The 22,391-nt window shown below is 41.1% G+C and overlaps 6 protein-coding genes and 2 non-coding genes across 9 annotated transcripts; 4 read left to right on the top strand and 4 right to left on the bottom strand.

Annotated features, from left to right (window-relative positions):
* The first annotated feature begins 396 nt into the window (after positions 1-396).
* On the top strand, positions 397-2,229 carry LOC117792074 (protein SYS1 homolog). Its single transcript, XM_034632033.1, has 3 exons — positions 397-765; positions 828-949; positions 1,913-2,229. The coding sequence occupies exons 1-3, from the start codon at positions 601-603 to the stop codon at positions 2,106-2,108; spliced, it is 483 nt and encodes a 160-aa protein (XP_034487924.1). The 5' UTR covers positions 397-600; the 3' UTR covers positions 2,109-2,229.
* On the bottom strand, positions 2,176-2,752 carry LOC117792075. Its single transcript, XM_034632034.1, has one exon. It carries the CDS (start codon positions 2,520-2,522, stop codon positions 2,247-2,249), a length of 276 nt encoding a protein of 91 aa, XP_034487925.1. The 5' UTR covers positions 2,523-2,752; the 3' UTR covers positions 2,176-2,246.
* Positions 2,753-3,436: 684 nt separating this feature from the next.
* LOC117792404 (ATP-dependent RNA helicase bel) lies at positions 3,437-8,281 on the bottom strand. 2 transcript variants are annotated; one of them, XM_034632536.1, is made up of 4 exons: positions 8,147-8,281; positions 6,166-6,529; positions 4,202-6,100; positions 3,437-4,123 (listed from the first exon to the last, which is right to left on the bottom strand). In XM_034632536.1, the coding sequence occupies exons 1-4, from the start codon at positions 8,189-8,191 to the stop codon at positions 4,011-4,013; spliced, it is 2,421 nt and encodes an 806-aa protein (XP_034488427.1). In that variant the 5' UTR covers positions 8,192-8,281; the 3' UTR covers positions 3,437-4,010. The 2 variants fall into 2 exon arrangements, with proteins under 2 accessions (XP_034488427.1, XP_034488428.1); XM_034632537.1 differs by having other exon boundaries at positions 4,211-6,100.
* A 78-nt stretch (positions 8,282-8,359) lies between these two features.
* LOC117792403 (Hermansky-Pudlak syndrome 5 protein homolog) lies at positions 8,360-12,425 on the bottom strand. The gene is made up of 4 exons (XM_034632535.1): positions 12,163-12,425; positions 11,595-12,101; positions 9,060-11,530; positions 8,360-8,772 (listed from the first exon to the last, which is right to left on the bottom strand). Exons 1-3 carry the CDS (start codon positions 12,244-12,246, stop codon positions 9,551-9,553), a joined length of 2,571 nt encoding a protein of 856 aa, XP_034488426.1. The 5' UTR covers positions 12,247-12,425; the 3' UTR covers positions 8,360-8,772; positions 9,060-9,550.
* Positions 12,426-12,448: 23 nt separating this feature from the next.
* On the top strand, positions 12,449-16,771 carry LOC117792405 (peroxisomal N(1)-acetyl-spermine/spermidine oxidase). Its single transcript, XM_034632538.1, has 5 exons — positions 12,449-13,201; positions 14,386-14,791; positions 15,095-15,878; positions 15,942-16,062; positions 16,130-16,771. Exons 1-5 carry the CDS (start codon positions 12,866-12,868, stop codon positions 16,310-16,312), a joined length of 1,830 nt encoding a protein of 609 aa, XP_034488429.1. The 5' UTR covers positions 12,449-12,865; the 3' UTR covers positions 16,313-16,771.
* A 487-nt stretch (positions 16,772-17,258) lies between these two features.
* Trnay-gua lies at positions 17,259-17,352 on the top strand. The gene is made up of 2 exons: positions 17,259-17,295; positions 17,317-17,352. It is a non-coding gene; the product is annotated as a tRNA-Tyr (tRNA).
* Positions 17,353-17,595: 243 nt separating this feature from the next.
* Positions 17,596-17,689, bottom strand: Trnay-gua. Its single transcript has 2 exons — positions 17,653-17,689; positions 17,596-17,631 (listed from the first exon to the last, which is right to left on the bottom strand). It is a non-coding gene; the product is annotated as a tRNA-Tyr (tRNA).
* A 296-nt stretch (positions 17,690-17,985) lies between these two features.
* LOC117789588 (transketolase-like protein 2) lies at positions 17,986-22,388 on the top strand. The gene is made up of 3 exons (XM_034628630.1): positions 17,986-18,297; positions 20,422-22,020; positions 22,084-22,388. Exons 1-3 carry the CDS (start codon positions 18,194-18,196, stop codon positions 22,259-22,261), a joined length of 1,881 nt encoding a protein of 626 aa, XP_034484521.1. The 5' UTR covers positions 17,986-18,193; the 3' UTR covers positions 22,262-22,388.
* Positions 22,389-22,391: the final 3 nt, after the last annotated feature.

Here is a 22,391-nt window from a genome sequence, read left to right as displayed (position 1 = left end):
AAAATTTACATCTCAGAAAAATGGTACACGGAATAAATGTACCTTTTTTAAACTTTCTTAATTTTGAACCCAGAATTTATGTTAGAATTTAGTCGATTGTTCTATGTTTTCAGAATTAATTTTTTAACTTCTTTGCCCGAGTGGTGACGATCTTCAAGCAAAATGTTTAGCTCAATTTAGCCTTTTTCTAATTTTAAATTTTCATCAATTTTATTAATCGATAGAAACAAGCAGTATATGCTATCAATATGTAATGGTGCCCACACACGACAAGCATGTGTGAAGAGCTTGCTCGCTCGTAGAAATTCTCAAGCAAGCGATTTACCGTATATAAAGGTTACTTGTTTCGATTTCAATAAATAATTTGTTCCATTCAACCGCTGACGTAAAACCCAATTTTTTTTTGTGATTTTGTTAGTTTGCCTTCGAGCCGCTCGCCAACTACTCCAACTAACAATTTAAACGAGCCGAGCATGCTGTTCGCACATGCTTGTCGTGTGTGGGCACCTTAATGCTGAGTCAGTGTTTTGTTATTGCATTGTAAGCACATATGAGAGACATAAATAACAGTTTTGCCAATTGAAAAGAAGATTGATTAAAATGAAAGGTGGCACATTTCGAAACACACAATGGGACCCCACACTGCTGACGTCACAGATTCTATCGATGCAGTGCTGCGTGTACTTTTCACTCGGCCTTCTTGTGTTTGTAGCCAACAAATTGGCTGGCGACAATTATACGCTGGATCACATATTTGAGTATCATGTAAGTTGGAGCATTCAATGGGATATACTTAACATAAATACTAAAACCCTCCTCATTCACAGGAGATACATATATACGATCTGGGCGGTCGCTTGGTGATTTGTGCGTTTGTCGTTAATGCTTTTGTGGCATCTTTGGCACTGTGGTGCATTGTGCGGCGTGCCAAGCTGTGTCTGGATTTTAGGTAATATTTTATTTAATTATCTGCATTTGGTCATTTCCACATAAGGTCCTTAATGGCCAGATGCTTAAAAATGATTCAGAGAACCTTCACATCTTGTTAAATATTCTTAAAGAAGCATAGGGACTAATCCCGCATATTTTTTGATTTGGTTGATGGTATGATTTTGATATATTTAAAAAAAAAAAACGGATCAGCCGAGTGCGCTCGACAACAGGATACCCTGTGACCTTGCAGAGAACTATTTTAATCAAATTTGGTCAGGATGTATAAGGCCAACTTAAGTGCGTATTTTCTCAGATTGGTTGATTGATCTTACAAAAAGTTTCTGGTACTATAGCTTGAGATCAATCGTTCCGATGGCAGCTATATGCTATAGTGGTTCTATCCAAAAATGAAATCAAACTTGATTCTACATACCAAATTTGAAGTTTCTATCTTTAATAGTCATAAGCCAATAAGGTGTTGTAGGTTCAATCGAATTACGCCCCCAGAGGGGTGTGTCAAAATTTTCAAATATATTTTATCTGCCTGACATTATAAGAAGTCTACATTCCATATTTGGTGCTCCTAGCTCTTACCATCTCTGAGATCTCTGTGTTCATACGGACAGACAGTATTCCTTTTACTGCAAAATTCAAAAATTTACTATTTAATGTAGAGATAATTATTATAAAGAAATTAAAAAAACGTCATAGGAAAAGATCATGTAAAAAACAAGAAAAGGATTTTTTAAATGCTATTATAAAATTAACTTTCGAAATCACACTCAAAAGAGTTTAATATACAATGGATATTTAATTTCTATTTCATTATTTTTACTACATTATATGCTACTGAGATAAAAAAAAACACTCTTTTTTAATTTGAATTGTTTTTTGTTGTGTTTTGTCCTATGTAGTTTTAGCAATTCCCATAAATAGATAGATTTATTAATAACTTTGCATCTTTCATTTATTGTTGCAGCTGCACGTTCCATTTGCTGCACTTACTCATCTGCTGGTGGTACAATCGTTCGTTTCCTGCAAGTGCCTCCTGGTGGCTACTCAATGTGATCACTGGTACCATTATGTGCATTGGCGGCGAGTTCCTGTGCCTGCAAACGGAGATGAAGGAGATTCCAGTGGGTTATGCGGCCCTCAATCAAAAGTCGGACGTTTGAGACGAACCAAAAAACCATATGATATGTGATGCTAGCAAAGCCACCAATTACTCTTAACATACTATAACACATGTAATTTAAATTTATTTTTAAAATATAGAAACAGTTTAAGAATACATAATACTAGTGTCCGATTAACTAGTGCAATATCTGATAGATAAAAGGCCCGCCGCGTTTTAGATTCAGCTCCTCTGGCACCGGCTCCGGTGGAAAAAAATACTTGATCTCTGAAGCAGCCGGCGTCTTCTCACTCCCATTGTTTCTAAAGAGGGACCACATCATGTTCAGCTGATGCGGCACAAAGTGCCAATAACTGAACATCAACGCGAACGTGACGATCAGCGAACCGATCAAAAGTAGCGACCAACATTGCTTATGCATCGCGTTCCGATTAACTGAGCCAAAAGCAGCCATCAATTCGCGTAAACAACAGAACCACCTTTGTAAACAACAAATAGCATTAATATGTCAATTTTGTACAAAAACAAAACAGAATTCTAGAATTCCTCTACGTTTGCTGCTGTTCCTCCATCAGAATGCAACCTAATCAGGTTTTGCCTAATCTAATCCAATTAGAGACTCGACTCGAAAACCGGTGATCATCCGTCGTGAGTGAGCTTTCGCTCAGTTTAAGCTAATTGACGCTCATCCGCTCTCTGTATTTAAATTTATTTACTTAATCTCAATTGCTGATTAAGTGCGATAAACTTTTATTAACGGCCTTTTCTACTGTGCATTGCTAAAATAAACGAGCTTTAAAAGAAAGAGCTTGCAAAGCGTTTTCAAGTTAGCAAAGGCGGGAAAGCACTTAAAAAGGTGCATTGCTTGAAATCTTAATTTTCTCTTGAAAATAGTACAATTCTTAATGATTTTATCAATTTGTTTAAAATTTTAATATTTGTTTTTCTGTTATTTAAATATCACAAAGCAACCCATTGTTTTATGCAATAAAAATTCATGAATTTCCATTTGCTAAATTATTCGATTTATTTTTAGCAAACTTGATTTTTTTTATTTTTAATGATTTTTCTTGTATGTTTTGTTTTTGTTTTGTGTGTGTGTGGATTTAATTATAGTACATAATTATATATCGATTTATATACCATTAAATATAATAATATATAACTTTAGTTTAGTTATGCTTTTTCTTTAAAATCATCGATTGATCAATCGAAGTTTATGTTCAATTTTTATTTGTATCGCTTATCGATTTAATAATTCTTGTATATCGATTTCAATAGTTGAAAGAGATAATTATCGAGATGGACAAAAATTCATAAATTGTCGTTACTTAATAAATCCTTATAATTTTTCTCTCTCTCTCTCTGTGTCGCCCTCTTAGCTCTAGCATATTTGTAATTTGTTGTTGCTGTATTAGTTTTAGTCGCGTGTTTTATAAACTACAATTAAATGTTTGTAATTTGCTGCGGTTGTTCTTGTTCATATATGCACATTGTATATATGTGTTATTTTTAAACAATTTTTTATTTGTAATGTTTTTGCTATTGTAAATGTGTATGTTGGGTGTTGGGTGTGGGTATTGATGTGTGTGTGAGTGTGTGTGTGTATGTTTGCGCTGCGCACAGACAGTTTCTCTTTAACATTTGCTGCCGCTATATATATATATATAGTTGATATATATATAGTTACATATAATATGCAAATATAATAAAGTTGTTATCGGTTCAAAATGTTTCTGCTTGAGGCTCTGTTTCTTTTCTTTTTGTTTTATATGCTATTCTATCCTCTGTTTCTATTCTTTACGTTTCCTATTTTCTGTGTTTTGTTTTGTTTTTTTTTTGTTTTCATTTAATAGTGACGACAGTCAGGATGTTGTTGACGTTGTTGTTGTTGCTGTTTTTGTTGTTGCTTGCCGCCTTGCTGTTGGCTTACAGGCCTTGCTCATTGACCCCACCAATCTGGGCCATTGTTTGAGTGTGAGCCACCGCCGCCGCCACCGCCATAGGAGCCACCATAGGAACCACCGCCATAAGCGCCGCCTCCAGAGCTTCCACCTGTCATTTGAGGATGGGAATATCGAATTTAGTATATGCCAATCACACATTGAAGAACTGCGCGCATTAATCACTCACCAAACTTACCATACGAATTGCCATTGCTACGATAGTTGCCACCACCGCCGCCGCCTCCAGAGCCACTGCCGCGTCCACCACCACCACCGCCGCCGCTGCCGAGACCAGCGCTTCGTCCGCCGCTGCCACCGCCAGAAGTAGTACGGTAATCGCGTGATCCAAAGCCAGCGCCGCCATAGCGAGCACCGGCGCCACCACCGCGACGCTTGGCACCACCGTGACCGCGATCCGAGCTAAGCATCTCCTCCAGAAAGCCGGGTATCTCCTGCTTGGTCTCGATGAGCAGCTCCAGCAGATCGGAGCAAATGTTGCGATTCTTATCGTTGAAAAATGATGTGGCAACACCGAGATTACCCATGCGACCAGTACGGCCAATGCGATGCACATACTCCTCCACATCGGTGGGCAGATCAAAGTTAATAACATGTGTCACATGCGGAATGTCCAGGCCACGTGCCGCCACCGCGGTGGCTACCAAAATGGGGCAATCTCCGGAACGGAAACAGCGCAACGCCTCCTCGCGTTCCTTTTGTGTGCGATCACCGTGAATGCTGGTCACCGGATGATCGCATTGATAGAGGAATTCCTCTAGAGAATCGGCTCCCTTCTTTGTCTCCACAAAGATAAGCGTCAGATTGTCCTTGGAGTACTCGGGTCCATTCCTTATCGATGACAGCAGATCGAGCAAATATGATCGCTTATCCTGATCATATACCCACAATATGGTCTGCGTTATATTCTCCGAAGTGGAGCCGACACGTCCCACAGCCAAGAATATATAATTGCTGAGAAAATCACTGGCCAGCTCCTGGATTTGCTTTGGGAATGTCGCCGAGAACATCAACGTCTGTCGCTGACCGGTCGGCGGCATATTCAGCTGCTCGACAATGCGACGAATTTGTGGCTCAAAGCCCATGTCCAACATACGATCGGCCTCATCCAAGACAAGGAAACGTATATTCTCCAATCCGACCTTGCCGCGTGTTATCATATCCTCCAAGCGTCCAGGTGTTGCCACTATCAAATGGCAACCGCGATCCAGTTCACGCATTTGCTCGCTGGTATTATTACCACCGTAGAGCACAGCTGGACGCATGCGAGAGCGATAGGCGAACTTTTTGGCCTCCTCAAAGATTTGTGTGGCCAGCTCACGGGTTGGTGCCAGCACCAGGCCCAGCGGATACTGTTTGCGTCGGCTATATTGCCGATTGCTTTGCGGCGGTGCCGACAGTCCGTGCTCGTACATCTGATTCAAGATTGGCACCAGAAATGCGGCCGTTTTGCCAGAACCGGTCTGGGCACAGGCCATCAGATCCCGGCCACTGATTATGATCGGTATGGCGTATTTTTGCACCGGCGTCGGTTTGTCATAACGCGCCAAATTCACATTGTTTCGTATGATCTCCGTCAGCTGCACGTCATCGAACGTTGTGATATGAGGCGGGACATTTTGGCCCGTCGCCTCCACGGGTATATCCTCGTATTTGTCAAAATTGATGCCCGTATTGCCCACCCCAAAGAGCTCTTGCTCCAAACGCTCGTCGCGTGCTCCCAGTTTTGTGTAATCGGTGTTGGGTCCTCCGCCGCCGCCGCCCTCCTTCCAGCGATTGTTGTAGCCACCGCCGCCGCCGCCTCCGCGATTGTTATAGCTTCTGTTGCCACCGCCGCCGCCGGGTCCGCCACCTTCAGATGAGCCACCATCGTAGCCAATTGGGCGTTCCGGCTCCTGCCAGCGATCATTGCGTGGCTGCTGTGCCTCCTCCGATTGTTCATTGAGACCGTTGCCACCGGCACCAGCGCCACCGGCGCCGCCACCACGGTAAGATGGTCCGCGTCTATCCCCAAAACTGCGACCACCACCGCGATTCCAGTCGCCGCCGCGGCGAGAGTCGAAATCACCTGAGAGAGAGCAAAAGAGAAAGAATAGCAATAATGTTATATGCCTATTGATGGGTGTTACACACCGTTATAGTTGTCCTCGTAGCGATTGCCACCGCCACGCCTACCTCCGCCTCCGCCTCCTCCGCTGCCAAAACTTCCGTAGTCGCCGCTCTGGCGATTAAAGCCGCGATTACCGCCGCGATCACCTCGACGATATTCACCGCCGCGTTGCTGCTGCTGCTGCTGCTGGTCCCTGTTATCCTGACGGGGTGCGGCACCTGAATCAAAGCCCTGGCCCTGATTGTCTACGTCCGCGTTGTTGTTGCCACCACCACCTCGAAGATGCGGGGGCACATAAACGCCACCAGTGACCGAATTAGTGGAAGTCTTGCTTGTTATGGGGCCGCTATAGTTAGCCGAGCCGCCATTCAAGTCCAGACCAGCAACCTGCAAGTCACATCAATCAAAAATTAGCAAATTTAAAAAATAATATATATATATATATGTATATTTATTTAAATCAGGGTATCAAACCGTTTCGAATACAGGTTTAAGTTTGGATTTCAATTGATTGTATTTTGGTTTTTGGCTACTTAAAATCTTCGTGTATCGGTTTCGTTACGGTTACCGGTTTTTGCAGGTTTCGAAAAACCCATATGCTTTCAGTTCATTAAATATTAGTGAAAGAAATGTTGTAAAAAATAGTTAGTCTATAAACAAAAATTCAAATTTAAAATCAAAATTTGTTTAAAAACCAATGATTACACCTTAACATAATTAAATGTAATATTGGATTGAACCGAAACTAACCGTTATATATAAATCGATTGCTAATCGATTATTTCAGTTTGAATAATTTTGTTATTGCGGTTTCGGTATAATAAAAATGTCTTGTTTCGGCTTAGGTTTCAGTTACGGTTAACAATTTCAATCGGTTAATACCGGTTAGTTTTGATTACGGTTTAAGTCCCCGATTTAAATATATAAACAAAATTCTTGTCGTCACAAGTTCAACGCTTTCTTCGACGTTGCGAGCAAAAGAGAGCATAGAAATAACAAGTTTTTTGGTGAAAACACAGACACTCACACACACAGAAAAATCGCAATCTTCTCAAGCTTCTCACAGTCCACACCAATCCCGGTTGGCAACATACACGCTATTTTTTTTTTTTTTTTTCTTTGAATCACGACGTGTTCTCACACACACATCCATATGAAAAATATACGTACACGAAGAATAAGCGCAACTAGTTTGAGAAGATTTTGACAGAGGCCTAGCAACAACAACAACTATCTTCCACCCACACTGATACAAACATCGGGCTTAGTTCAAAGTTTTTCATCGAAATAGAGAAAAAAAATAAATCGAGAAGCAGAAGCAACGAAGCCGCAGTGGAAGCTATACAAAGTGGAACTTGTTTTCACAGTCCAATTGCTTATAGGGTGCCGAAAGTATTGTTTTCGCATATGGAAGTGCGCACAATGCAAAGATTACACGACTGTCTGGCAACGCTGATTACAATACTCAGCTTCCACATGTGCCTGAGCGACAGAGAAGACAAAGAGAACGCCGCAACTGGCTCTCACACACATACATTGATAAATGCACTGGTTTAGAATTGCGGCTACACACACACTCATATCAATTTGGAGGCAAGCTAAAATTTATACAAAAGAAATTACACAAATGGAAAGAACTTACATGGGGTACATGCACATACACACACTCTCGCAGACATACCGCATACGTACACGAATCACCGTTCGGTGCTGAATGTAAAAGCGCAATGCGCTTCACGGTCAGACATTTTGTATGTTATGAAATCAATAAATTTTTTGTAGACCCCCCGACGGAACATTGTTCAATAACCGTGTGGACAGCATGAGCATGAGCATCAGCAGCCGACACTTTTGCACGAACTCACACACACACATACACAAAAGCACACACTCACTCACACAAACACATTTCCTTTTTTTTTCTTTTTACTTTTTCCATTATGTACCCCGTTTTGTACCGCACCACTGCGAACCAACAACAACAACCACAAGTACCATACTTACTTGCTGCTCTAGACCTGTGCCATTTTGGTTAATAGCATTACTCATATTATCCTCCAATCACTTGCTTGTTTTTTCTTGCTTTCCGTTTAGGAAAATTTTGCAATTGTTCTGATTTTGCGCACACTTGCAATTTCCAAAAAAAATAATGTATGTAATTGTTTTTCTTTTGTGTTGCACTTCGTGTCTATACGTTTTTCCTTAGTTTTTTTTTCCGACAACTTCTTACGTTCCACAAGCTACTACGTTCTTATGTGGAGAGGTTGTACTTTTTCACAATTAGTTCTTTCGATTAATAAGAATTAAACGTTTGTATGTACTAGGCCTACTTGTGCCTACTAACAATTACAAGCTGTAATTGAGCTTGTGCTTAAAATTTAAAGTTTTTATACGCTTTCGCGTTTTTTTTTGCTTTCAGACGCGTGTCTTATCCACACCAACGGCGAAAACGAGCCACACGGGAAAAATGGTGGAGATCTGGTGATGGGAGCGTGTGAGTCAGCGTTTTTGTTATCGTTATCGCTGTCAACAGGGTTGATTTCATAGAGCTGCTTTGCGTGAAGCGTTACCAGACTGCCGAGGGTAGGGCCAATCTTCGATATCTCAATGGATGCTTTTATTAAACTCACCTAGCCATTTAATGAAAGGAATAAATCATTGTAGTTCAATTAAGGTATTAAGTTCGTTCGTACAGTTTTTTATGAACGATCGAATCAGACATTTTAATAGTTCAGCTGTTCAGAGTATAATAGTTATCGCCCGACCGCCACAATCTTTCCAACCATCGGAGCTAAAAATGGAGGTTAGCGCGCAATTTAAATCAAAAAATTAAAGCTTAAACAATTATCTAATATTTAATTGCAAAATAGAACGAACCAAACTACTGAACGACTGAACTCAATAAAATTTTACTCACGGCGTGTGAGCCAGATTTGTTTTTAGTCTTCCAGGCCCCAAGTCCTTTTTGATTTATGTCTTTCCTAGAACCTTAACAACTTTGAGCGCTAGCTGGATACTTTCGCTATGTTTGTTTGAGAAATGCTTGCTTTGCAGTTGAAATTTTGTATGAATTATGCCAAAACTTTATGTGTTATGTGCGTGTGTATTACGAATATTTTATTTCCGGCCTCTTCATTAGACTTTGAAACAAAACTCAAAGGATGTATGGGAATTTACAACTTTTATTTACGCACAAACACGGAATATATATTTATTACATATACGGGGTATATGTACATGTCTGTACATATATAGAATAAATGCTTTTGGTATTGGCTGTAGCTTTAGCTAGAGATTATAACATGTTCTTACATATAAAGGGAATGTGTGGATTTTTTTTTTTTTTTTTTTTGGGATGTTGCAAAGTATTTGCCAACAGGCCAACAATAAATATCAGAAGTTCGTTCCTTAGCCCTTGAGTAAACAGCGAGTATAGAATTCCCGATCGATCGCATCGCTGGGAATATAGGAGCTCCACTTGAAGATCAATGCCAGCGTCTCGGTGGCGGTTAAGTGATCCAGAGCAATGTTGAGGAAGCAGTTCCAGGTGTAGAAAAAGTGTCGAGTCAGTTGCTCCTGCTCTACAGTGGTCACACACTCACAGTTGACACAAACGAGACGACCACGTTGCAATTCCACAAACTGCTCGAAGAGTCGCGCCCAAGCGGATATATTGAGCTGTCGTCCGACATCCTGGAGCAGTTCGACGGTGCCGTAGTTAAACACAATGGGCAGCACTTTGTCCAGATTGTGTTCCGCCAAATAAAACTTGGCCAGGACATCCAAGAGAGATGGAACCGCCTGCAAGACATCAAAACACTTGAGCTGCTCGTTCCGGGACCAAAAGTATCGCAAGAGAACCGCGCCAATATCATGATAGTGACAGGCATTATCAAAACGCAGCGGGAAATTGCAATGGATGCAACGAAGAATCTCGTTGCCGGCATTTAGAAGCACAAACCCACTGGCAATATAGTCCCGTGTCGCATCATCCATTTCCCAGATGAGCTCGGGATTCAAATAGTTAAAGTACATTTCGTAGCAGTTGCATTGTGCCTGCTCCAAGCTGTCACCGTGCTCCACCATCACCTGGGCCAACTTGCCAAGCAGATGGATCAGCTCATTGGCTGCATACTCATCAAATACGGCACGATATCGTTCCACGCAATGGGTACGACTGAACTTGGCGCTCTTTTGGATCAAGTACAAATTGTATATGGTCTTCTCCTCGGGACTAATATGGGGAGTTGTTGCGGTGGCGCGTTTCCCACTTGTGCCATGACTGCTGCTGCTGCGGCAAACAATTTCCTCATCATTGTCATCAACATTATCCTGCGACTCGTAACGCGCTTTAATATCCTTAAAGGGCAGCGAACGCTCGCTGGCAGGGATTAACTCTCGTACCAGCTGCTGCTGTTGCTCCTCGGCAAATATGTTGAACTTGTACTTGATGATGTTCTTGCCAAATTTCCCGGTGACCGTCAGGAGTGCATCCTTGAAGTGTCCTGATTTGGGGGGCTGTTTAAGATTGTCGCAAAAAGCATTTTCCAGCACATAAACACCTCTTGGCGGAACCGATGTCGTTGATGTCGTCGTAGCAGCGGCTGCTACTGCTGCTGTGCTGAGACTGGCACTAAGCTCCGTGGTTGCCGAGCTGCCGCCGGAGCTTTGGGTGTCCAATGCACTGCCCGTGCACTGGGCAATGGCATCAAAGATTACAGATATATCGTTAAGCAGCTCATACTGCTGTCGTTCGATGAGCAGCTGCTTTAACTGATTGAGCAGCTTTAGATCGTAGTTCTCCCTGGCCTTGTCCGCAAAATATTTGACATGTTGACGCAGTAAGCGGGCACATTGTGGAAGCTTCGACTGCTGCATCAGAGAAATGGCATGCGTTTGCAGCGTCTGCAGCTGGACGCTGTACAGTGATCCAGTTTGGGTAAACACAAAGATTTCGGAGCCGGCAACACGGCAATCGACAATGCGTTCAAACTGATTACACCAGAGAACAACCGTCGATTGACGCACATCAAACACATAGAGTCCCAGCTCGGTGAAGGCCAAGAGAAAGTCCTGACCAAAACGCTGCAGCTTGGCGAACTGTAGTTGCTGTGGTTGATAGTCCAACAGCTCGTCATTGGCCTCATGCCCATCGACATCGTCGTCGTCATCGTGCGTTACATCGCTGTCGTGATTTTTGTAAATCTTAGCTGGGGCTGTGGCCAGAGCGCTCTTGAACTGATGCGTTTGGATTACCTCACCCTCAAAGTCCACTTCCCAGATGCGTGTGCCCGGCCGAGCGCAATAGATGCGCGATGGCTGCACCGATTCGTGCGGAGATATAAAGAAACATGCGCCAAAGGCGCCATCACGAGGACGGTTACCGATCTGTCAACATAAATATATATAGATATATATCATAGGGTGCTAAGCGAATATGATGTAGTCTTACCTGTTTGTACTCTTCGAACTCGGTATTACATAGGATGCACTTGGTGCTGTTGGACACCAAAAGCAGAGATTCAAAGTCATCAATCTGTACAATGGGAGAATCGAGATATAACAGCGGATGCACAGACATATTGAACAGCAGGCTGTGACCAATAAACGATGAGAGCAGCACGAGATTGACCTGGCCACGAGTGTCTCCATAGTAAAATTGCTTCTCATCCGGCGTCCAGTGGATGCAGCTCACCTGCACCGACTGATCGGTGCTCAGGTGTGTGACAATCACCTGTGGAGCGGCCTGGGCCGACAGATTTACCGCATACACACATATCAGCGAACGTTGTGTGGCGAATGCCACATACTTATTGTTAGCCGATATGCTTAAGTGTGTAACTGGGCCATGTTTATTGGGAATCAAGTGCATAAACTTGCCGCCACGATTGAAAAAGTACAGCGAGCCCGATGTAGCGCCAAAGATGATGTAGTTGTCGGAGATATCAAAGCACGTATACTACAATTGAACATATACTAACTTAGTACTTTCAGGTATTGTATTACAATCAATTTTTTACCTTGATCCGATTGCTGTGCCTCAGCGGCTGCGACAAATGTGGTGAAAAATCAATAAAATTGGACAAACAGTAGGCGTCTGTCATTTTGCTGCTTATTATTCCTTTCTCACGCTTGACTATTTACATATTTTGCACGCTTTGCATGCAAATCACACAGTTTGTTATTATTTGTATATTATTAATGCATTTTTATCGTCCGCAAACAAACTAAAAAAAAAAAACAAACTGCAACTTTTACAGATGTTAGCTCAGCGTTGCCGGAACGTTTGCAATTAAAGTCTGGCAGCACTTAAAGCTTGTTTACATTCCAGCCTGGAGTCTGGCAGCTCAACCATAAACAGCTGTGCAGTTATTTCCTGTCGAAAATGATTTAAATAACTTAAAAAAGCTAATTATTCAAATTGCTATAAAAGTTAAGAAAATGCGATAATTAATTTGTAAACTGTCAAAATTATCATAAATACAACAGTCCAGTATGCTGCCGGCGCATGGCTACTGCTTCCAACAGCTGCGCTCCCCCGCCGCCCCTTTGCAAAAGCAACCCAACATCGCTGTCAACTAAACGTCAAAACAGTTCGTGGCCGTCGCGATATAAAAAAGAGTGCAACCGAAAAGCAATGAGGAGTAAAAATACAAGAGTAAATCACTAAAAGCGTTTAAATAACAAAAAGCAAAAACAATTGCATATGTGAAACAAGGCAATATGGCTGATAGAGAGCCGAAAACGCCCGCTCCATCGCCCACAGAGGAAGGACTAGCCGATATTGCGGCTGCCGTTGCGGTCGCAGCTGCTGCTAACCGCGCTGTTGCCCATGAAGGCGCAGGAGCTCCCAGCAGCGACGCCGCCAGCAGCAGCAGCAGCAACAACAACACTACAAGCAGCACAAATGTTAAGGTTTTAATAATTGGCGCTGGAATGGCTGGTCTATCCGCTGCCAATCATCTGTTGCAAAATGGTTGCGATGATTTTCTCATTGTGGAGGCTCGCGGTCGGGTGGGTGGGCGCATTGTGTCCATACCGCTTGACAATAATCAAAAGGTACAGCACGCATTATGTAAGCACCCTCAGAGGGGGCAGCGCCAATACGGTGGGCGGCAGGGGGCATCCAAGTGTCTTGTATTTTTGGTCATTTTTCGTTGTTGAGCAATATTTATTTTTCCGGCACTTGTGAAAATTATAGATTTTTCCACGCGTTGCATCAACCTGTCGGTGAAAAATATTAAACAAACAACAAAATTTATATAAATTTCAGAAATGTTATTAGATTTATTTTAGAATCTCAACAATGCATTGACCTGTCGCATGAAAATATTAAACAAATAAAAAATTTACCGCTTATGCTAATAATAATAATATTTTAATTATAATAATAACCACTATAGATTTATTATGTTTAGATTTATCTAAGAATCTCAATGATAAACTTTAGTCTAATGCATTTTATAGCCTTTGCCGAGTCCTTGTCCTTGTCCTTGCCCGAAGTTTTATTTCATTTGTTTTGGCCAAGTTTATGGCTTTTCTAGCCACCAATGATAACTACTTGTTTACTCAGCACATGTTCTCGCCTCGATTTACACCATTTTCCCATGAAATTTCTCTTTTAATCATTTGTTATACAACGGAATTAATGCTAGATAAGATTATGCTTAACAATTGTGACGTCACGAGGGGCGTTTAAGGGGGCAATCAGCTGATTTCAATGGGCGTAACGGGTAAACGATCACGTAGTCAGCGGGAAATCCATTACAACTGCAGTCTTATCGATTATTTAAATTAATTTTAGCCAGTTAATCACATAGGTCAGTTTTTTTTGTGGTTTAATTCAAAGTAAAAATAAATTTTAGTTTTTTTTATAAGGTCCTAAAGTTACCCTAGGCATTTCATACAGAGTACTCCTTTTTATAATAATTTTTCATACATATTATTGAAATCTGAATGTTTTAAATTGGTTTCAAATTAAACCAAATACTCATTATTTGTATCTTGTTATTAAAAAAAATGAATTTATTTCAAATGTATTTTATTCAATTTAAAAATTAATCTTAACTAATAATTATTGTATTTGATCAAGTGTCTCAACAGCTTTATTAGCATTAAAATGCCACCAGATTTGTATAAAGTGCCTTAATATCATTTATAATTAAAAAATTTCAATTAATTTCAATTCGTACATCAAAACATAGTGATTTATATATTTAAATTATTATTTATTTTTATTCCAGGTGGAACTGGGCGCCAATTGGATACACGGCGTGCTGGGCAATCCAATATTTGAGATAGCCGTACAGCATGGTCTAGTCAGTGTAGTGAACGTACCAAAGCCGCACAAGGTGGTGGCCACCACAGAGGATGGCCATCAGGTTCCTTTCAGCATACTGCAGGAAATCTACGAGGCGTACGTCTGTTTCCTACGCCGCTGTGATGAGTATTTCCTGTGTCAGTATAGCCCGCCGCCGGACATTAATAGCGTTGGGGAGCACATCAACTATGAGATTGAGATCTATTTGAGCTCAGTGCAGGATCCCAAGGAGAAACGGCTGAAGCAATTGATTTTCAATTGTCTGCTCAAACGTGAGACCTGCATCACCGGCTGCCACAATATGAACGAGGTGGATCTCCTGGAGTTGGGTAAGTATTTCTGATAATAAAGAGTGAAAAATTCATAAACCCGAGCCAAACTCCTTTTTAATAATTAAGAAAGGATTTGGTATGTCAGAAAATTACTAAACAAATTATATGCTTTTTTATATCGAAAAATTATTTGAGACTCTTACTAAACAATCAAAAATTAATAAAAACAATTAATTCAGAATTTTATGACATATTTCAAAAATCTTTTAAAGGGGAAAAACTTAAGAAAATAAATTATTTTGTATTAAAATTTGTAAAATTAATCTGTACACATCAACTAAAGCTTCTACTTTTATTTAGGAAGCTACACGGAATTGCAAGGCGGCAACATTGTATTGCCAGCGGGATATAGCTCTATATTGCGACCAATGAGCGCACAAATACCCAAAGGATCCATTCTGACAAAGTGTCCGGTGAAAAAGATACACTGGAAACGAAAAAAGACATTTACCGGGCTGGAAACCGTTGATGAGCACTCGGAAAACGAGGATTCAGATGATTCTGAGAAGACCGTCACGGAAGTACCGACGGCTGGAGGTGACGCCCAACGAGGTGCCTCAATGGAGTCCAATGCCAGCAGCAATTGTGATTACACGCCCGAAGGGGCCGTTCGTGTCGACTGCGAGAACGGTCAGATCTTTCATGCCGGTCATGTGATATGCACCATACCGCTGGGCGTGCTAAAGCATACGCATAAGACGCTCTTCGACCCGGAGCTGCCACACTACAAACAGGAATCCATTGAGAATCTCATGTTCGGCACTGTGGACAAAATATTGCTCGTTTACGATCGTCCATTTCTCAGCGCGGACATCTCGGAGGTGATGCTCCTCTGGGATGATGAGGAGCACGAGGCGATTACCGAGGAGGAGCGCGCCACAGAGGCTTATCTTAGCAAAAATTGGTATAAGAAAATTTATTCATTTGCCAAGATCACGGATACACTGCTCCTTGGCTGGGTATCTGGCCGCGAGGCCGAGTACATGGAGACCCTATCACATGAAACTGTAGCCGAAAAGTGCACGGAAATTTTGCGCAACTTTCTGCAGGATCCCTACGTTCCCAAGCCCAAGTTGTGTGTGTGGTAAGCTGACTTTTACCCAGAGTTGGAACCGAATTATCATAATATCTCTTCAAATATTTTTAGCACTAGTTGGAAAACGCAGACATATACGGGCGGTGCATACACCTCAATACCTGTCGGAGCGACGCAGGAGGATATTGAGAATCTGGCGCAACCTCTTTACGCCACACCGCAGGCTATGAAGGTAGTTCTAGATCGTAAAGATGAAACTAATCCGTACTTTACTTAAATGTTTATAATCTCATTTGCAGCCTGCGATTGTATTTGCCGGCGAGCATACGCATTCCAGTTTTTACTCCACCGTACACGGCGCCTATTTGAGTGGACGGACGGCGGCACAGTATTTACTGGCGAATGACGAACCCGATGAGATTATCATGGAATCCGATGGCAGCGATTTAAGCGCCTGGATGCAGGGAATCGCCCTGGACTGAGCTGATAAACGACAACAATTCATTATTTATGTATTATAAACTAAACTTATTTATGTCCATTTTATTATTTGTAAATTTACTTTAAATCTATATTTTATCGCTTTTTTTAGCTAGTGATATTATGAATTGTGTTTTGTGTATTTTTTTAATAATGTAAGAAGTCTTTTGTTGCTTTTTGTATTAAAGATTAAATCTCGCAATTGTTTTTAGATCGCATCAATTCGATCAATAATCTCCGTGCACGCTCAGCTTTCACTGTAACATTAAAAAACCTATCGAAGATGTGCACAAAATGAAATTGTTTAGATGATAATTAACTATAACATACGCCTATTTTTATAAATTCATATTAAATATAGTCGAGAATTGAGTTAAGTTGGCAGGATGATAAAATTCAGGAGAAATGGTACCACACCAAAAATAAAAAATAAATAAAACAAATTGTAAATTTAAATGTAACTTAATGTATTGTTAATGTTAACTATTTTGCTAACTAAATTATGCATTAGTTAAATCTTTAAGACAAGCTAAACGAAGCAAGAGAATAATGATATTAAACATCACATCCCAAATAGAACAACATATTTATTTGTCATTTATATAATGAAAACATATTTATTTGTCATTTATATAATGAAACTTTATTTATTATAACTTGTGCGCATAAAAAGAATAAATGAACACGCTAAATTGCCAGATTTGTATCTTTTCTCAGTGTTGCCAACTTTTTAAACGAAAAGAAGAAATACTAATAGCAAAACAAGCTACATTTATATTGAAAACAGCCATATTTCAGGCTAACAGTAATTTAAAAAATTTTCTAGCTAACGAACTCTAAAAATAACCAGAACTAGCTGTTGGCAGCACAACATGTTCGGCGATTCAAATTCACATGAGTTCACTCGGCCCCCTTTGACACCGCTACTTAACCGCAGCTGCCCATGTGCCTTCGATAGCTCAGTTGGTAGAGCGATGGACTGTAGTTCGGCAATTGCAAAATAGACATCCACAGGTCGCTGGTTCGACTCCGGCTCGAAGGATTTTTTTGAACTTTGTTTTTAATTTTATTTTGATATCAAAGTAGTCGCTTCAACATTTTTAGTTTAATACAGAATTTATAAATTTAATCAAGTTGATTTAAATTTTGGTTTATTACATTCTTACAAATTTTATAAATTGTCTAGCGCTATTCAGACACATTTTCTGTGGATTCCGCTAAAAGATATTGAGGATTAATTTTATTTAAAAAAAAAGTAAGAATTAAAAAAAAGAATTAATCATATTCCTTCGAGCCGGAGTCGAACCAGCGACCTGTGGATGTCTATTATGCTATTGCCGAACTACAGTCCATCGCTCTACCAACTGAGCTATCGAAGGCGCACAAACCGCGAGGCCAAATCTTTATTTGAAAATAGACGACAGCTTTTGTATTTTATATTCAACAAGTTTGTTTGCTACAAAAAAAAAGCTTTGGTCGTAGCAGAAAGCAAAATTTGGGCTTGAAAGCACTAGTGATAACTTCACGTACACAATTCTATCTCTTTTCAGCTTACAGCAAATAAAGCCGTTTCAGCTTACGCTTTAATTTCAAGGCAAATTTTGTGTGAAAGTGACTGCGACGGCAACGTCGCCTCAGGCAGACAGAATTGCTCCCATACAAGTCAAAATCAACAACGACGGCAGTTTGGTTTCATTCGCCGGCTGCAACGGTTCATTGTTGTTGAGATTAAAACAAGTGTCAACACCAAGAAAACTTAGGTTAACACAACGGCAACATTATTGTCAGTCGTTTGTCGAAATAGAAGTGTCAGCCTTTGGTTAAAAAAGAACAATCTATTCAACTCATCAGTTAAAGCAACAACAACACGAATCGTTGTCAATATGTCGTATCACAAGCCAGAAGCTAAAACTGTTCAGGATTTGAAAGATGTTGCGCATAAATTGCGTATTCATTCCATTAACGCCACGGAGGCCTCCAAATCTGGGTAAGTGGTAGCAATAACTTCGTTTAGAATGGCGTGGAAAAGTTGTGCACCTTGCACTTGTTGCGCGATCGTGCGACGAACGCAACGACCGGCAAAGGTGACCCCCGGCTTAAGGCTTCGAAGCCACGTGTTTCGTTCAATGCAACGCCGTGCCATAAAGCACGTTTTGTTATACATTTGCAGTAAGCCCACACACATGCACAACTTTTGTAGTAATACTGATAAGATGCGTGCAGTAATTTGGTTTTCGTTTATTAATTTACTTAATTTTAAATTAACCTTCGCTGACCTTCACAAATGATATAATTTATTTACTGTAAATTTTTAGCATATTCATTTCTCACACATACACACACACACAGTCACAGCGGCGCTTCAAACAAAGCTCGATGAAACTTTGCTAGTGGTTGGCAACGCGTGAGCAAAGCATGTTGTTTTGATAACGCATTTGGAAACGCCAAACAACAAATGTTAAAGCCCCAACATAAATTATATTAGGCTGCCATTAAATTGTGCAGTTGGCAACGCGCAACAAAAAATTATTAATCTGTTTCTGAATCGTTCAGTTGGCAACGCAACAAACACATTAATGCTAATGGCTGACGTTTTTATAGCCTTGCAATTACACTAAATGTTAGATAAGTAAAGTAGTTAATGCATTTAAAGTACTATATCCAAATAGATAACTATTCTTTACCACTTTACGTGGCTTAACGACTGATAAGCGTTGCTTCATCTACAGTCAGTCTAGTAATTGTTTTAACAAAATAAAATCAATTTTGCAAAAATAATACTTTTCTAACTTTTTTCTTCTTGTTTTATTATTGTTGCTTAAGAAATAATAAGATACATTGTGCTTAACTATTACATTTAAAAAAATGTAATACTAATATGTGATTTTTTTTCTTTATCAAATCAATTACTTTACTAACTTTATGTATGACCTCAGTTGTGGGGTGTAACAGATAACCTACAGTTGGTCGGTTAGGCAGAGGTGATTTTATTGGTCCTCAAGTGTTTTCACGAATACTCTATGGAATATTAATAAATTCAAACGTCGCTCTCACCTTCATTAGTTCTTAATAATCAGTAGGCAAAGCGGGACAACAAGGGGACATTTGAATCTTTTGTGGAAACTTTTGTGCGAATTGGAGAAGCAATCGAAAGATTTATTTATGCAAAGCAAGCGCAAATTTCGGACCGGTTTCGGCTTGGAAACCTACACGAAACGTGTCTACGATAAGGCCTATTTATATACAAATACCAATACATACATAGTTGGATAAACATATAAATGTGACTGGAAAGACGAGCCCCCCGTCTGGGTGTAATTCAGTGTTGCCCACTTTTGTAGGGCTTTAGCTTTTAGTGGAGAGAAGGTTTAAATAAACTAAAAAAACCTGAAATAAATCTGGTTATAAACATTTTTATTTTATTTTATAAATTTTTTTTATTATTTATTTGAATTGATTTGAAAACAATTTTAAAGAGGTTTAAAAGATTTTTAAATTAAAGAACAGTAGTTTTACAAAATTCTTTTTGGTTTATTGCGTGACTTTTGAACAATTTTTCTTAAAACTTTTTTCTTGCATAATATTTTGAGTGGTATTTTAGAATTATTAGTATTTTTTATTTTAATAAATAAAAAAAATCATTTGTTAAATTGTACTTAAATCTTGTTGTTTTGAAAATGAGTAAAATTCAACTTTTGGAATAATTTTTTAATGGATTGTGTTAAGGATTTTAAACCAGACTTTGCATCAAAAAGTCAAATCCTTAAAAAATGTCGCTCACAATCATTTCGTAAAAAGGGGGTAGATTTATTTATTTTTGCTAGGAGAATAAAAAAAAGATATATTTTAGCCAGAATTGTTTGCCAATTTTTTTTGCAATTGGTCTTATAAAAAAGACAAACTTGACGGAAAAATAGTTGTTTTGGCAGCACTGGTGCAATGTTCCCTCGGCATTCTTTTTGATTTTGCATTTGTAAACATTCCCAGACGTCAACATGTAATATTATACTCCAGTGGCAACTTGTGGCTTTTCCTTCTCTTGTTTGTTGGCTCAGTGCCAGCGAAGAATCCTTAAATAAAACTCAATTTATTGCGCTTTTTCTCCCTGCAGACATCCAACATCATGCAGCTCTTTGGCGGAGATCATGTCTGTGCTGTTCTTTCAGCAGATGCGTTTGAACTTGAAGCATCCACGTGATCCATCCAGCGATCGTTTGATCTTGTCCAAGGGACACGCTGCCCCCATTCTATACGCCGCCTGGGCGGAGGCTGGCCTCTTTCCGGTGGAGGAGCTGAAGAATTTGCGCAAGATCGATAGCGATCTGGAGGGTCATCCAACGCCGCGTCTGAATTTCATTGATGTGGGCACTGGATCTTTGGGTCAGGGCGTGGCTGTAGGCGCTGGCATGGCCTATGTGGGCAAGAACTTTGATAAGGCCGACTATCGCACCTATGTGGTGGTAGGAGATGGTGAATCCGCCGAGGGATCTGTGTGGGAATCGCTCCACTTTGCCGGACACTATGGACTGGACAATCTGTGCGTGATCTTCGATGTTAATCGTCTGGGACAGTCGGAAGCCACTTCGCTGCAGCACAAGATGGACGTGTATCGGGATCGTCTGGAGGCCTTTGGCTTCAATGCGCTCGTTGTCGATGGACATGACATCGAGGAGCTGTGCAAGGCACTCCACTGTGCGGAGAGCACAAAGAACAAGCCCACGGCCATCATCGCCAAGACGCTGAAGGGCAAGGACTTTCCCCAGATCGAGGATAAGGATAACTGGCATGGCAAGCCACTTGGCGATAAGGCAGCCACCGTGATCAAGCATCTGGAGGGATTAATTGTCAGCCAGAATGTGAAGATGACACCTAAGAAGCTTTGCAAAATGGCCATGGCACCCGAGGTGGACATTAACAATGTGAAGCTCTGCTCCCCGCCCAACTACAAGCTGGGAGATCAAGTGGCCACCCGCTTGGCGTATGGTACGGCTCTGGCCAAGATTGGTGCCGATAATGATCGTGTGATTGCCCTCGATGGCGATACAAAGAACTCGACATATTCGGACAAGTTGCGCAACGCTTACCCAGAGCGTTATATTGAATGCTTCATTGCCGAACAGAATCTGGTGGGCGTGGCCATTGGCGCCGCCTGTCGTCGTCGCACGGTGGCCTTTGTCTCGACATTTGCGACGTTCTTTACGCGTGCCTTCGATCAGATCCGCATGGGTGCGATTTCCCAGACGAACGTCAACTTTGTAGGATCTCATTGCGGTTGCAGCATTGGCGAGGATGGTCCCTCCCAGATGGGTCTAGAGGATATCTCCATGTTCCGCACTATTCCCGGCAGCACCATCTTCTATCCCTCGGATGCGGTGAGCACGGAACGTGCTGTCGAACTGGCGGCCAATACCAAGGGCGTCTGTTTCATTCGCACCTCGCGTCCAAACACTGCTGTCATCTACAACAACGATGAGCAGTTTACCGTTGGACGTGGCAAGATTGTGCGACAGAAGCCATCCGATGAGGTGCTCCTCATTGGAGCCGGTATTACGCTTTACGAGTGCCTGTCCGCCGCCGAGCAGCTGGAGAAGGAGTGCGTCACGGCCCGTGTCATTGATCCCTTCACGGTGAAGCCTCTGGATGTCGACCTGATTCTGGAGCAGGGCAAACAGTGCGGCGGACGTATCGTTGTTGTCGAGGATCATTACCAGTATGTGCCCCCAGGTTGATCCTTTGATCTTAGTAGCTAAAACATCATCTTCTCCTCCAACAGGCAAGGTGGACTTGGTGAGGCTGTGCTTAGCGCTTTGGCCGAGCATCGCAATTTTGTGGTGAAGCATCTGTTTGTGCCCACTGTACCCCGTTCTGGACCACCCGCTGTCCTCATCGACATGTTTGGCATCTCGGCTCGCAACATTGTCTGTGCCGTCAATAGCATCCTCAAGAAGTAGATGATGACAACGTTCCTTGCACTACACCACAATATAGTACCAATATATTGTCCATTCCCTCATTTGTTTAATAACTACTTTTTGTTATATTTCGAATAATAAAAACAACTCCATTTCGATACAGGTAGAT

The sequence above is a fragment of the Drosophila innubila genome (assembly GCF_004354385.1).
Source record: "Drosophila innubila isolate TH190305 chromosome 3R unlocalized genomic scaffold, UK_Dinn_1.0 2_E_3R, whole genome shotgun sequence".
In the NCBI taxonomy this organism is placed as follows: domain Eukaryota; kingdom Metazoa; phylum Arthropoda; class Insecta; order Diptera; family Drosophilidae; genus Drosophila; species Drosophila innubila.
Note: the sequence above shows the minus strand (reverse complement) of the source record. Positions and strands in the feature narration are given on the sequence as shown.

Excerpts from the sequence above, each read along its gene's own strand:
- LOC117792404 (XM_034632536.1), bottom strand. The coding sequence starts at position 8,191 with ATGAGTAATGCTATTAACCAAAATGGCACAGGTCTAGAGCAGCAA. Across the intron at positions 6,530-8,146 it reads GCACAGGTCTAGAGCAGCAA|GTTGCTGGTCTGGACTTGAA; the intron begins GTAAGTATGGTA and ends TGTGACTTGCAG. Across the intron at positions 4,124-4,201 it reads CAATTCGTATGGTAAGTTTG|GTGGAAGCTCTGGAGGCGGC; the intron begins GTGAGTGATTAA and ends CTCAAATGACAG.
- LOC117792403 (XM_034632535.1), bottom strand. The coding sequence starts at position 12,246 with ATGACAGACGCCTACTGTTTGTCCAATTTTATTGATTTTTCACCACAT. Across the intron at positions 12,102-12,162 it reads GGCACAGCAATCGGATCAAG|TATACGTGCTTTGATATCTC; the intron begins GTAAAAAATTGA and ends GTTCAATTGTAG. Across the intron at positions 11,531-11,594 it reads AGTTCGAAGAGTACAAACAG|ATCGGTAACCGTCCTCGTGA; the intron begins GTAAGACTACAT and ends TTATGTTGACAG.
- LOC117792074 (XM_034632033.1), top strand. The coding sequence starts at position 601 with ATGAAAGGTGGCACATTTCGAAACACACAATGGGACCCCACACTGCTG. Across the intron at positions 766-827 it reads ATCACATATTTGAGTATCAT|GAGATACATATATACGATCT; the intron begins GTAAGTTGGAGC and ends CCTCATTCACAG. Across the intron at positions 950-1,912 it reads AAGCTGTGTCTGGATTTTAG|CTGCACGTTCCATTTGCTGC; the intron begins GTAATATTTTAT and ends TTATTGTTGCAG.
- LOC117792405 (XM_034632538.1), top strand. The coding sequence starts at position 12,866 with ATGGCTGATAGAGAGCCGAAAACGCCCGCTCCATCGCCCACAGAGGAA. Across the intron at positions 13,202-14,385 it reads CGCTTGACAATAATCAAAAG|GTGGAACTGGGCGCCAATTG; the intron begins GTACAGCACGCA and ends TTTTTATTCCAG. Across the intron at positions 14,792-15,094 it reads GGTGGATCTCCTGGAGTTGG|GAAGCTACACGGAATTGCAA; the intron begins GTAAGTATTTCT and ends ACTTTTATTTAG.
- LOC117789588 (XM_034628630.1), top strand. The coding sequence starts at position 18,194 with ATGTCGTATCACAAGCCAGAAGCTAAAACTGTTCAGGATTTGAAAGAT. Across the intron at positions 18,298-20,421 it reads ACGGAGGCCTCCAAATCTGG|ACATCCAACATCATGCAGCT; the intron begins GTAAGTGGTAGC and ends TTCTCCCTGCAG. Across the intron at positions 22,021-22,083 it reads GTTGTCGAGGATCATTACCA|GCAAGGTGGACTTGGTGAGG; the intron begins GTATGTGCCCCC and ends CTCCTCCAACAG.
- LOC117792075 (XM_034632034.1), bottom strand. The coding sequence starts at position 2,522 with ATGGCTGCTTTTGGCTCAGTTAATCGGAACGCGATGCATAAGCAATGT.